At 33.1% G+C, this 14857-nt stretch overlaps 1 protein-coding gene across 1 annotated transcript; it reads left to right on the top strand.

Moving 5' to 3' along the window:
* The first annotated feature begins 1329 nt into the window (after positions 1-1329).
* On the top strand, positions 1330-14338 carry LOC111703413 (uncharacterized). The gene is made up of 22 exons (XM_023475353.1): positions 1330-1766; positions 2369-2454; positions 3795-3891; positions 4053-4166; positions 4964-5071; positions 5953-6088; positions 6161-6285; positions 6389-6469; positions 6529-6713; positions 7545-7981; positions 8036-8185; positions 8405-8556; positions 8810-8861; positions 8977-9047; positions 9404-9506; positions 9638-9685; positions 10346-10415; positions 10789-10857; positions 11910-11970; positions 12331-12450; positions 13065-13157; positions 13929-14338. The coding sequence occupies exons 1-22, from the start codon at positions 1395-1397 to the stop codon at positions 14043-14045; spliced, it is 2847 nt and encodes a 948-aa protein (XP_023331121.1). The 5' UTR covers positions 1330-1394; the 3' UTR covers positions 14046-14338.
* The last annotated feature ends 519 nt before the right edge of the window (positions 14339-14857 follow it).

A 14857-nucleotide genomic window follows, 5' to 3' on the forward strand; every position in this document is an offset into this window, starting at 1 on the left:
CTGTTTTGATAATGAAGTGGGCACTAAAACGACGAGAGTGACAATATTTGTGAAAAGAGAGTGGCGACAAAGATTAAACTCTTAATGTCGGTCTAATAGAGCTAAATACCGCACTTCACTAATCCTCCTGCGCTGCCTGATCCAGAAAATCTCACGTGTTTACTTCTATACAATCATAACCCTACTAACCCGAAAACCTAAAAATACTAAAACCTCTACAGAGGTATACTTTTTTTTGGGTATATTTACGTAAAAATTGGATTTTAAAGGTTTTTACATTCGCATTTTTACGTTTGTCATGTACGTATTTTTACAAATTTAAAATAGGTATTTTTACGTATTCCAAACTTATAGATACGTATATTTACGAATGTCATACTTGAAGGATTTCCGGTTAGTAGGGAATACAAGCATTCTGAGTATACTTAACATAGCTTTATAACCAAGTGTTCAAACAGGACAAGATGAGATTATAATGTGAAACTATCAGACGAAACAAGGGGTCCAATACTTTTTGATGACGCGAATCCATCCCACGCTTGATCTCAATATCCACAGGGCCAGTTTTTGAATTTTAGGGAAAGTGGTTAATTATTTAACTTTATTTATCCCTGGCCACGGTTTATCTGAGAGGAATGAATTTAATCCTTCGGTGGACAAAAGACACGACAGCTACTTGATACCGAGATTTACAAAACAGTTTCGACCTCTGAAGACTGAAGAAAAACTAGATCTAGGATAAAAGACGGGTTAAAGATGCAAGATAAAGAGTGTAAGAGGATAATAAATGGAATCTGTTTCATTTTGAGTTTCAATTCTTTATTTTTTCGGGGTCAGCGCATTTTTCCGTTTTAATGGAGGCGCCTGAATGTTGGTTAGACACCGTCTTCATAGAAATCAGTCCTAATCAATTACCTTTTTTGTTCTCGTGTCTTTTTATTTTCATAACTGATCACTCAAATCAGTGCTTAGGATCCGGATACGTTGGATCTGCAACATTTTGACTTCCTGTATCCGGATCCACAAAATTATGAGGATCCAAGGAGCAAGATATCATTATCAACCAAAAACATTTAACATTTTTTATTCCTGATTGTTTCATTTAGTTTTGGCCTAAAATTAAAGAAGTAAAATAATTTAAAAATTCTACATTTGTTTAATAAATCAGTAAATCTTGAAGAAATGTTAATGACCTGGATATGGATCCATTTTTATTCTTGGCGGATACAGGATCAAAATTTAATGGATCTTAAGCACTGACTCAAGAAAATATGGTCACGTTCTAGACCAATCTTCCGACCATTTTATTGCATTGTATTTGTATCTGCCATTGTATTAGGCACGTCCAGGTAAAGTTTTATAAACAAACTAAATCAGTTTCAGAATACGAGAAAATGGGTGACTCAAGAACACGAAAGAAGGACGGATCCTTGGTGAGCGAAGGAGTACTGCTGAAATGGACTGGAGAAGGACGAGGTCTAATTAAAGATGATCTAAACTACTCCCTTGTCCAGTTCTCCGCAAACCAGTTCTTGAACAGGTTGGAGGGAAGAAGGGAGAATATAGGTCGCCGTTGTAGATATACTCTTCGAACTATCGGGAAAAACAAACTCGAAGCTTGTAACATTCGTTTGCTTCCTTCCGGCCGCGGCGTTGATAAAAGAAAAGGAAACTGCAGTGCCAAACTTTCCGAAGAAACTAATGAAAACCAAGACCCATGTGAAGCTGTCTCCAAGCAGAAGGGAACCCCTAATCAACGAAACCAGGTTTACTTTTGAAGTCAATGGATTACAGATTTTAACTAACCCCCATTTCCCCCCTTTAAAATAGTATTTTGAACACACGACAACATGTAGTACTTTTTTGTAAGAAATTATGTCAAACGCAATTTTCAGGTGACCATGTCCTACATTTAAAGACTGGTTTTCCGTTTCACACTGATAACCTAAAAATACGAAAGTATCTTTCATAGAGAACCGCAAATTTCCATGATCATCTCAATTATCCATGTTTTTACACGGTTATAAAGGGTACCGATGTGAACCGGACATGCCTTTGTCATTTGTAATGACGTTATCACTACCTGAAGTCCCCCCCCCCCTATATGATAAATTTCCCCCATGATTTTATCATTCTTTGTGCCACGAGTTAACTTTTTGTAGATGAATAAAGGGTGAGAAATAATTGATTTTTAAAAATCTTTTGTTAAAATCAAAAATAGAAGGACCAAAAAGTCTTCCCATTTATAAAGTTGTGGCCTACATTTTTCCGAGGGAGGTCCCCTCCTCTCCCCCTTAAACCGCCACTGATACTTAAGAATTGACAAGTACTTAAGAATATATTGATTAGTTTACTTTAATGTGAATAGTGCTTGTTGGATTCTGCTGGAACAGATGCACACTGGGAGGTTGTCACACCTAAGAAAAAATCTATTCATAAACCCTCAGACGACAGGTTCGTATCTCTTTTATCATATCTAGACATTAGGTTGACAACAATCTGGCAATCTTGAATATTTTTATTTTATTTTTTTATGATCAGCTCTGAAAATAATAATATCTTAATTTGTGGCTTGCAGTGCGATGATTTTAAAAAATCTTAAGATTGTACCAAAGAGTTGCATGCCCGATATCAAAGCAATAATGAATAAGATATCTTCGTTTCTAACTTTTCCTTCTTTATCTCTAATTGCATATATATATGAAACAATATTTATGACTGTTTTGGTACCTTTGCTCTATTCAACTTTGCTCTATGAGGAAACACGTCATTTGCTCAAAAAAAATTTTTACGACTGTCTTGGTTCTTTTGCTCTTTTACACATTTTCTCTATGAGAAAACACGACATCTTCTTTATAGACATGTTGTGTATTACTATCTTAAGTATTGCCATCTCTAAGTATTCAATATTACAATTATATTACTATTTTTTTCTGTTACAAATTCAATGTTTCTTAAAAAAAATTTCACCAAATAACAGTTTAGTCTCTAATTATCTAGTCTTATTCCTCTTATTATTGAACAGTCTCGCCATCTTGATCACCTTTGGAGAACTGATTCAAGATGCTAGATTTTAGAATTAGCGAATTTCCAAAAAATAATTCCTGCAATTCAATAACTGTCATGAATTAAATTTCAAAGTTTATTTTTTATTTTTCTACTCAAAGCTGCGTTTTCTACACTGTCATTTAACAGTTAAATTATCTTCGAACTCTGTGATTTTCACTTATTCAAGTTTGGCCCGCAAATGACAAATAGAGCATATGGAACTATAGGAAATGGCCATAGAGCAAATGCTGTATTGCCACCCAGGATATTAATCATTTTTAGTGTTACGATGAAGGTTAAAGCTGTTCTGTTGTGAATTTGGCATACAACTTCAGAACATGGACATTATATTTTCTTAAAGCTACAAAATCTTAAATTTCATAAACCGAAATTTACAAAATAATCAAAGCAATCAGTCCCCTATAGCTGGTGATATTTTCTTTTAGGGTCAAAATTCAGCATATCGAAGTTTTATTAATTTTTCATATAACGATCCAAAACGATCACTAAAACTACCTATAGCCTTTTCTTGTCCCAAAGCATGTTAAGTTTCACCAAGGAAGTTTCCAAACCTAGCTTTAAATACATTATTTTATAATTAGGATTTCTAACTTCCGACTTTTGTAGCTTTGGGTAAATTTAAAAGTCTTGCAATTGTATTTCCTGGGCAAATGTTAAATTGGGCATTTGTAATCCGGTTTATACTATCATTTTCTGACTGGCTAATGTTAGTTTGTGTTGATCAGGCATGAACTGAACCAGTTCCTGTGCAAATATAGATTCCTTGGGAAGATCAGCTCTTACGACAAGAAGAGTAGATGTGGAACTGTTTCTTCAAACCAGGAATGGAAATCATCCTTTGGGCAGGAAACAAAGATAATTTTGCTGTCTAATTAACTTTTAAACTTAAATGGGGTCGAGAAATGGAGTAATAAGAAAGATTATGTAAGTAATATTTCTGTTTATTGTTCTTATTCTTGGGAACGATTACCTTTTCCGAATAGTTGGAGTTTGGAAAACTGAAGTTTGGAGATGAGTGTATGACAGGGTTGGGAGGAGGAGTAATTCATCCTGGGAGGAAAATATTCTTCTTTGTGAACTACAACCCCTTGCCACAGGTAATAATCTGGGGTGCTTGGTGGAAACAACTTAAATTTCAGTGCTTAGGATCTGCAACAAATCATAAATACTAAAGAAATGTTCATGACTTGGATCTATTGATTCCGGATCTGGATCTGCTCCAAAGTTAAATGAATCCGGATCCGCAACAATTTAGTCATCTTAAAGAAATGTTGATGACCTGGATCCATTTTTTAAGGACTGATCCATCCCAGATCCAGATCCGCATCAAAATGAAATGGATCCTAAGCGCTGATCAATTGTTATCATTAGTGAGAAGCTTTTAAATTTTTTAAAATTAAATTTTCAGATTCATTTAAAAATCTCCAGCCCCATCTCACTTCATGTGATAGATCTATCACTAGTTCATAATTTTTCCTCCAAGCAAGAATGTATGTTTGGTTGTAATATTTTATCTGTATCCTTTTAAATGTTACAACAAGCAGCAATGATAAAGATTTTTTTCTTTAATAATATTTGACTGGCTCCTCTTGTAAAAAGTTTTTTTTCCTTGAACTCCAGCTTCTACAACAAACTGCACCCCCCCCCTCTACCTTGCCCCCCCCCCCATAGAAATACAAAATTTTAATTAATATTTATATCAATATTTTATTGTATATTCATGTTTTATATTTATGTTAAAAGAAGGTTCTTGGCACTACATTGCTTGCTGAGCCCCCTGGTGTTCAACATTTTAAATAACTAATTAAAAATATTGTACATCATGTACGCCGAAAAATAAACTTATAATAATTATTATTATTATTATTATTATTATGTTCAAACTATTTCTCAGGTGAGGCAAATGACCTCAGCTTCAGATGTGATGACCCCCCAGCGAGTCAGTGGGGTCATATCAGCCTGGAACGGAGAAAGTGGAACACTCAAACTTCCTAAAGATGACGTAATACATAGCTTATACTATTCAACAATGGTGTACCATCAATATATTGTTTGTGTCGTGGTGGTGCGCTAGCCATGGATAAGATTTAAGATTTAATATAATTTTTGGTTAAATGGGACTGTTGTCTGTTCTGAGCTGTTAATCAAACTATAATTTTCTAATCCTCACCCCCCCCCCCTTACCAGAAAACTTAAAAATGCATAAGACATTCGAATTTATACATTTTTAGGTTTGGCATACATACAAATCCGCATTTTCCATGCATATGACGTAAACATATTTTCGTAACCATTTTTATGTAAAAGATATATATTTTAAATCCAAAAACTTAGTATTCGACAAACGTAAAAATGTATATGAAAAAAATCTAAAAAAATCCAATGAATCCGGAAGTTTCAGGGTTTTCCTAAAAGTAAAAATACGTTTTTTAAGGCATATTCAAGTTCTAAAACCAAAATGTTAAGAATTTGATGACTATAATTTTGCAGGCAATTTTGTTCCTCTTTATTCATACACTTAATTCCACAAATTTCTTAAATCCATATTCATAATAATCAATTTTAATCCAATCCAATATTCTTCTACACAAATTCACACTATTACCTGTTACTGAAAAAAAAACTTCAAATAGTGTCTGTAGGGACCGTTCCTTTCCGCGCTCAAATTCCGAACGAAAAATCGGCTTTTTCTCCTGCCACAGTTGTCTTTGAAAAGTAAGACTATTACCAATCAATAGCAAATAGTCTGTTTAGTTTACCCTGAAATTACCCAAATAAGTGAACGGTCCCTTAAAGGTTTACATCATCAGGTTTCTGATATTAAAAAATATGAAAACTATAATTAACATAAATAACGATGAATATTTGTTGATTTTTTTGCAGGTTCAAGTTCTGGTTCATGTAAAAGATGTTTGCTTGGGAAGTGTGACCAGCATAGCTTCTGGGCTGAAGTTAAACTGTACTCTAAGTATTAACCCCAGCCACAAACTTCAGGCTAAGGAGATCAATCTTTATACCAGTAAGCATTAAGTTATAAGATAATTAGCTAAACATGAAATAACTTAGTTTTATATTTTTACTTTTAACTCAGAGAGTTTCCGGCCTCGGTCTTTGAACTCTTCTATTAGTATTTCTAAATCACCACCTCAGCCAACTAACCGTCGGCGATCCTCTTCTCCTGTTCCTCCCAGATTCAAGAAGCTCTCGAACTCGCAGGTTTCCATTTGTATTTAATATAGTATGTATTTTAACCATCAGATTTTGATTTCATTCACTTAATGTTTTAACTGAAGTGTATTTATATTTGTCGCAACCCTAGGATAAATACCCGGCAGATGAAATGTTGGTGTCCTACATTGAACCAGATGTGTGGAGAAAACAAGACTTCCCTTCCATGAAGGTTCTCTTTTAGTTTATATCAGACTGAAACTATTAAATAATAACTTAATGTTGCTTTAGGAGAGCTCTGACAATCTTCATTTTAAAGATTCCCATGAGAAGTTGAATATGATGGAAACTAGTTTATTTGAGTACAGCATGGACTTCTATGAACCTTCCTCAAGCAAGGATAGATTGGTTAATGAGTTGAACATATTTGCTCCGGAGTTCGTCCCTGTTACTCTCATTCATCCAGGCTTGGAGAGGTAATAAGTGTTTATTTTTAAACCTTTTTGGTTATCAATAAAAAGGGGTGGATATTAGTAGTTCTTGTGGGGACTACCCCCCCCCCCCCCTTTCTCTTTAAAAATGTATGATTCCTTTAACATGAGGCATTAAATTGTAGACTTTTGTCAAATTCAAATTCAATGTATTATTATATAAGGTAATGTGCACTTGGGGAAACTAGGGGTACTGACAGGTACTGGAGAGTACAGGAGGTATTAGGGAGTAATAGAGGATACTGGGGACCACCCAGTATTAATTAAACTAAATCAGTTTTATATGAGTTTTTTAAAATATGCAAAAAATATATTTCTGACACCCCTAGGCTTAGTACGTCAATATAATTCACCAAAACCATACTGCATTCCTTCAATTATCATACAGGGAAATTTTCATCTTTCTATCATCCCAGGGAAAGATATATGTTCTTAAAAATAGTTTTGTCAAAAACGTGCTGATGTTCATCAATAATAATGGTTTAAATGTGGATGGGCTTGTAATAAGGACGAATTTCTTAACCAAATGTAAAAAAAATAGTTAATTTAAAAGCGCTCTATTAAAAAGCATTAAATACATACACAACCCATTAACATTTTTGGGAAAATATAGCATATATAATTTAGTTTAAAGGTAATTACTCTTCAGATTTATGATTTCAGAACCTACATGCCCTTTGTTCATTTTTGCCAGCCTTTTTAATATTTTGCAATCTTCTCATATTGAGAAATTTAAATGTTTAATTTGAATTCTGTGATAATCCCAATTTTTAGTTTAATTGAGGAAAAGAATTTTAATCATGACAATTTATTCAGTTCTCTGGTTTTACCATCTTCTGAGTTCAATGTAACAACCACACAATCCAAGCCTTTATATCAAAGAAAATCAAGTATTTGTGAAGCTCACGATTATCCTTCTTGCAAGAGTCTGGTCTCAGAAAGTACGATTGTCCCTGAAGCACCTACTGCAGAGAAAACCTGTGAAAAAGTTCAAGTTCAGGTTTCAGGGATAAGAAGCTCTGAGTCTGCTCCAACACAAGAACCACATAGAACAAAGGCGGTTTATAATGAAGGACTTAGATCAGAGTGGAAATTATCAGGGTCCATTAAAACACAAGGTTTACAGGAAAGGTCACAATTGTATCACTCTAAATCTTCAGAGAGAAAAGTTCTTGGACCTGCTAAAGCACAAAGCTCGGAGAGAAGAACCATGTTATCAATGAAAGGAAAAGTTTCTGAGATCAAAGGTTCAGGTAAGTTTATATCAATAGAATCGACAGTTCGTGAAAGAAATATTACGTTTTAAGGAAAACGAAAGTGTTCGGGTGTTCATGAGAAGAGGGATATGAACAGAAACCTTCTCAGTGTTCCTCTTCATCTATCAGAACATGACATGACCGTTCTAACTGCAGAAACTAAGGCTATGTTGAGAATTAAGGATGCTGGAAAACCTGGAGGTAAGAAAATAGTTGTTAATGACGCCTAGCTGGGAAAACAGTTTACTCAAAACAAATGCTTTATCTAACAAAATACTAAAGATAATAACAAATCTGATGATTCATTGCTGATCTGGGTCGGCATTAAAAGCATTACTTTCCAATATTTAATCTAAATGGAGTTAGTTTTACTGAATATTGTGGATTCTAAGCAGTGGATCTGAAGAGAATATGTTGTAGGTTCTGGTCCTGGAACCTGTCTCCAGGAAAAGATAAAGAGCTGTACTGGAGAGAAGGATCTAAACCTCGTCTTTAAGGAGATTAAACCTAAGATAATAACCCTAACAGAAGATCCATCAGGCTGGAGAATAATTGCAAAATTTGTTGCACAGGTAACAAAGACTTCAAAAAAAATGTCAAGTTTCTTAAGACTAAATCTTCTAAGATAGAAACTTTAATATTGAACACTTGATCTTGATTTTCAATGTGGCCACTTTTAATTTTTCGATGAATGCTTGATCCTACAATCAAAATCCGTAGATTAACAAAACACAAATTTAAAAAACAAATAAAACAACATTTTTTTTTCATTTCTTGATTGATTTAGTTTTTATCTAAAACTAATGATTGAATCTGAATATTCAGGTTTCTAAACATTCTCCAAGTCTAGAGCGAAACATCACACGAATATTCTCAAGTAAGGATTTAAGTTGACCATGGTGATTTTTCATCATTTTTGTTAAATAAATAAATTCTTTCTGATGATTATATTTCTCTGAATATAAGTTAAAATTAATGTTTTTATTTTTCAGCCTCATTCCCAGAAATGGTTGGAAGCAAAGGAGGCTGCCTGGTTCTCAAATCCTGCTTAAATCTTTTTCAGGGCTCAACAGACAACTTAAAAACAAATTTTTAAAAATATTGTTTTGAGAGGGACATGTTTAAGTTATGATCTGAGTTTTGCCACTCACTCAAATTGTCCAATCCCTATAACTTTGCAACGTGACTGTGTAACTCTTTGATCTGTCAAACTTAGATATTTATGTAACAGAGCTCTTAGTTTGAAGTATCAAATAAGTATGCAATGCCTTACATTTGGTTGCAAAGATGTATGGTTTAGAAAACCTGAGTCTTCAGTCCATTATGTATACTCATCAAGAATCTCGTTTAATATCGTTTAAGTATGGGAATTAAATTGGAATTTATTGTTTTTTTTTTTAAATGTTTTGTATGAGTTAGACTGAGAACAGACAGATTCTAAGTGAGAAAGTAGCGGAGTTAGATCCGACCCAGCTGTCCAGGTTCTGGGTTCATGGAGCAGCTGTCTTCAATCTAGCACTAGGTATTCTCGTACTTAAAGGTTCACGGAAATGGAGAAATTATATTAGCTGAAAGTTAACTATGTTGTTAATTTTATTAATTATAAACCAAAATTCTTGTTTCCTTAGTTAATATTTGCCTTCTTTGATTTAGATTTTCTTGATGAAAGAAGCGTAGTTCAGATTATTGACAACCTGACAGGTATTTAAAACTAGTCATTATGTTTCAGTGATTAGAATCCGTTGGTCACAATATTTTGGCTTCGTAGATCCGGATCCAAAGATTCGAATCCGTCTGGTAAAACGTCCACCAAAATATGTATCTAAAAAAATTCATCTGGCAATATAAACCTTTTAAGAACTGTAAACATAATTTTAGTGACCCTATCTATATGCAAAGGTTGCAATGCCCGATTCATTAGTTCTAGGTTAAAAAGTGTGAAATTCCGATAATCCTTTCATATTTTCTTCAAATAATAATGCGCAAGGAAAATCACAATTGAAATTAATCCGTTTAAAGATCAATTTTTAATGCATACTTTATCAGACAAAGCTTTAAAGAGAAACCTTTGTGAATCGGACTTTGCCATCTTTGCATGGAGGGTCAATGTTATTACTTTTTTTAATTCGTTTTGAAGAATATTCTGCATTTTTTTTGATCCATTAAGCTTAATCTTTATTTTGTTTTGTCCCTATAAAACCAGTATATTAAGCAAGTTTTTATTTTGCTGAAGTTCATAACGAACAGTTATGAGTAACCACATTTGTTTGATTGATTTGTGTGATGTACGTACTGTGCAGTCTGCAGTACACTTCTTAAGTAATTAAATGTAAAAAGTAAACCATCTAATTGTTATTCCAGGCCAATTCCTTTCGTTGTCAATGCAGATGAAAAGCTATATTGGGATACAGGGGCTTATATGTCGAGCTAGGAAATATATTCAACATTTTTTAATATTCATCACACTAGATTACAGAGATAGCTTAATTTATTGTGAAAATCTACTTATTACCTTTAGGTAACCCTTCATTTTTAAATTGGCATGTCTGATTCACAACGGTACCTGTAAAGGTGTTGTCTGATCAAGTATAAATTAGATATACAACATATATGTTTAAAATTTTTAAAACTAATTATTTCAATCGTGGGTTCTCTACAAAAGTGACTTGAATTTACACAAAAGTCTCTTAATTTTGATTTCATTTCATTGACTAGCCATTTCATTTTGTTAAAAGGAAATAAGATCTGTGCTACATTCAATATTTTTTATTTTAATTATTTAATGATTGAATGAATACGTATAGAGGAATGGATCTTGTTGAGGAAATAGTAAAAGAGCTGTATCCCAATTTTCCATCCCTTTCTATGGACAGGTTTGAAATCTTATTATTTAATTATTTTCAGCATCAACCATTTATTGAAACCAATCATACAATATACATACTTAGCTGAGCAGTGAACATTTACATGTTTATGATCAAGCATATATCCCTATTGCTAGAAAAAAAAGATATTTTATTTACTTTTTCTCTGTAACTTTTTATTTTAGTTACATAGTGTGAAATTAATTATCTCGTGTTCTAGCACCTGGGAATCCCTCTCCTAACGTTAAATATTAGAGTGTCCAGAATAACTAAATTACATCTTCTTTCTACTTGTACTTACTTAATATAACTTGCACATTCTCAACAAAAAATTATCAATAGGTCTTAACCTTAAAGGGGCTTAGGCATAATTTAAAGTGATTCATGCAAAAATAAAAATGCCTGATTCACAACGTTACCCTTTAAAGCTTTGTCTGGTCAAGTATAAATTGGAAATGAATGTTTTTTTATGTTGAAAACTTAAGATTTTTAAGTGGGGTTTCTCTACAATGATACTACCGAAAAAGATAAAGGAATTTTCAGAGTAAAACAGTTAAACCTAGAAAATAACGACAATATCTTCCACATTATTTATCAGATAAAAGTTTCTACAGTACAGTTGTGCATGGTCACTTGAAATTTCTGTGCATGGTCACTTGAAATTTCTGCGACAGCCATGTTTCCATTTTTAAGGATATGATCTTAATTTTCTTTGCCTGAAGAAACTCTTACTTATTCCAAGTAATTTTTCAGAGCTCTAAAATGCATAAAACAGTGGAATAGGAAGATGATATTTAAACAATCTTATCAACATTTGATTCTGTTAAAAAGCAAGTAGCTTCATTAGTTGCTAGAAATCCAACTTATCTAGGAAAATGGTGCCAACTGAACACTTGCTGTAATGATATTTGAATATTAGACATAACTTGAGTCTAGGGGTCGTCTTCTTTTTCCAGAGTTTAGTAGGACTCACTTTTGACATTCTCTGCTATAAGTTTTAATTACGATCCTCTACTTAAACATATCGATAGAACCCTATGAAATGCCATTATTTTATCTAGGTTTGGAAGCAACGTTTTAATCGCTATTATCGAATATGGTTCCAGTGATACTAGAGAAAAGGTAATTTATTGCTTTAAACAAGGATGGTGCCCAGATGATAATTAAAGATAAATTATACAAAATAAATGGTTACCCACAATGGTTAAGAATTGTTAAGACTGTAAAGATGACCTAAAACAATATCATATTCCCAAGGTTGAATTAAGTCTTCTGCATTGAATAATAAATATAGTCTTTTCATGTCTTACTTAATTGTCTAAGATAGAAAATAGTTTACAGTTTCATGAAATCATAATTATCAGGAAACAGAGTTCAAATTTCTGACGTCTCATCCTTAGTGGGGGGACCACAATTGAAAATAATCATTTTTCAAAATTTAAACATTTTTAATCACATATCACTGATACCCTTTACAATCAGGTTGTGAACAGTTTAAAATCCAACCTGGAAGATCTTGCTGTTCATCCTAGCGGTCACCGTGTTGTCATTGCTGCACTCCTTCACTCCTCCTCCGACCTTCAGGATCTTATGATAGAGCAGGTAAAGACATTCTTTATATAAAATGTTAACGAGACTGTAGTGGTAATTGCATTCGGATTCAGTACTTTTCAATCATGATTTTGCTGCAAAAAAAAAAAAACAACGGAAGAAAATTGTCAGAACTATTTACTTGAAAATCAAGTTGAAAAAAAAACGAAAATGGCTTGCACATTATTGACTTGAAATAGGTTTAAAGAGTACAGTTGTTAACTGTGCATACCAATATCTGAAAAGATTATCACTTCAGATTCAAACAACGGTCGCATGATCACTTCAAATTAAAAAAGCGGTCACATGGTCACTTCAAATTAATTCAACGGTCGCATGGTCACTTCAAATTAAAACAACGGTCGCATGGTCACTTCAAATTAAAACAACTGTCGCATGGTCACTTCAGATTAAAACAACGGTCGCATGGTCACTTCAAATTAAAACAACGGTCGCATGGTCACTTCAAATTCAAACAACGGTCGCATGGTCACTTCAAATTAAAACAACGGTCGCATGGTCACTGCGAATTAAAACAACGCTCTCATGGCAATTTCAAATTAAAACAACGGTTGCTTTAATCTACCAAGATATTTTTTTATTCACATATAAGATTTTGATGTTAGGTTTGCAGGGAGAAGAACAGTGATGCAAATACAGCTCTTGTCAATCTCTCTCACAGCAAGGATGGACACAGGGTGGTGATAACTATGCTAGAGGTCAATTTCAATCAATCAATTTCTTTTAATAGGAGATTACAAATAGCAAGGAATTTGTTGTTGAACATCTATTTTTTTAAGGTGTTGGAGATCCAATGTTTATTAAGGTGTTGAAGATCTATTGTTTATTAAGGTGCTGGAGATCTATTGTTTATTAAGGTGCTGGAGATCCAATGTTTATTAAGGTGTTGAAGATCTATTGTTTATTAAGGTGTTGAAGATCTTTTGTTTATTAAGGTGTTGAAGATCTATTGTTTATTAAGGTGCTGAAGATCATATTGTTTATTAAGGTGTTGAAGATCTATTGTTTATTAAGGTGCTGGAGAGCTATTGTTTATTAAGGTGCTGGAGATCCAATGTTTATTAAGGTGTTGAAGATCTATTGTTTATTGAGGTGCTGGAGATATATTGTTTATTAGGGTGCTGGAGATATATTGTTCATTAAGGTGTTGAAGATCTATTGTTTATTAAGGTGTTGGACATTTAATGTTTATTAAGGTGTTGAAGATCTATTGTTTATTAAGGTGTTTAACATTTAATGTTTATTAAGGCGTTGAAGATCTAATGTTTATTTAGGTGTTGAACATTTAATATTTATTAAGGTGTTGAAGATCTAATGTTTATTTAGGTGTTGAACATTTAATATTTATTAAGTTGTTGAGGATCTAATGTTTATCAAGGTGTTGAAGATCTAATATTTATTAAGGTGTTGAAAAACTAATGTTCATGAAAGGGTTGTAGATCTAATGTTTATGAAAGTTGTTTATTAAGGTGTCCCAAGGTCGGAGTAGTTTCCAGGAACTGAAGACAAGTTTACTATTCAAGAAAGAATCCTTGTACAACGACGAGTACGCTAAAAAGGTTCTCAATACAACCCGTTTACTTTGAACCAGTTCAGGAGTATTGGACAGTACAGTGTACACTGATTTTTAGTTAGAAAGTAACAATATTTGTGTGAACAATAATGTAAACTATCAGTGTTACGATGTACTAGTTCAGATAGTGGAATAGTTTTAACTGTTATAATTTGTAAGAAGGATATAAGTACATTTTTATCATATGTACTTATCCTTTATTGTGCTAAATACATGTAATAGTAATATGTAAAGGTTTAATTCCATTAATCCATTTAAGCTGTAAATATTTCGTAAAGGTTCTCAATAAACCGTTCACTGCGATCATTATCTATGAGAAGTTTAAATTAAGTATATTAAAAACTGAGTTATTAGATTTACTGTTGTAAAGTTTAAAATATTTTGATCAAATTATTTTGAGTATGTTAAAACAATCAGGCGTGCAACCCAAGCATTTAATTATAAATTAATTACGTAGTGAAAGTAGTAAGTTATTAAGCACAACTCCTACTTTTAAAAAAACCTGAAAAAGATATGTAACTGAAGTTGGGCTTTTTTATTGGAATATTTGTTGACCATCTTTTTTGGTGAACAGTAAAGAAAAGAAACATGTTGGCGTTCTATGCAACATACAGTCCTGTATGACCAAAAATGATTGTATTACATCCGTCCTACGATACTTTGGACCTACCCGCACGTGGTTTTTTAGCAACTTTAAGCTGCTATTGGTCCGATGTACTGTAGGTCGGATACAAACTTCATTAAAAAAAGTTACTGTATCCGAAGGTCGGTTGCACAGGTTTCTTAGGTTGGTTGCATTCTTCTGTAGTTCGGATGCCACAACTT

This window comes from Eurytemora carolleeae, unplaced genomic scaffold (genome assembly GCF_000591075.1).
Source record: "Eurytemora carolleeae unplaced genomic scaffold, Eaff_2.0 scaffold547, whole genome shotgun sequence".
Taxonomy (NCBI): Eukaryota; Metazoa; Arthropoda; class Copepoda; order Calanoida; family Temoridae; genus Eurytemora; species Eurytemora carolleeae.

Excerpts from the sequence above, each read along its gene's own strand:
- LOC111703413 (XM_023475353.1), top strand. The coding sequence starts at position 1,395 with ATGGGTGACTCAAGAACACGAAAGAAGGACGGATCCTTGGTGAGCGAA. Across the intron at positions 5,072-5,952 it reads TCAAACTTCCTAAAGATGAC|GTTCAAGTTCTGGTTCATGT; the intron begins GTAATACATAGC and ends ATTTTTTTGCAG. Across the intron at positions 12,451-13,064 it reads AGGATCTTATGATAGAGCAG|GTTTGCAGGGAGAAGAACAG; the intron begins GTAAAGACATTC and ends TTTTGATGTTAG.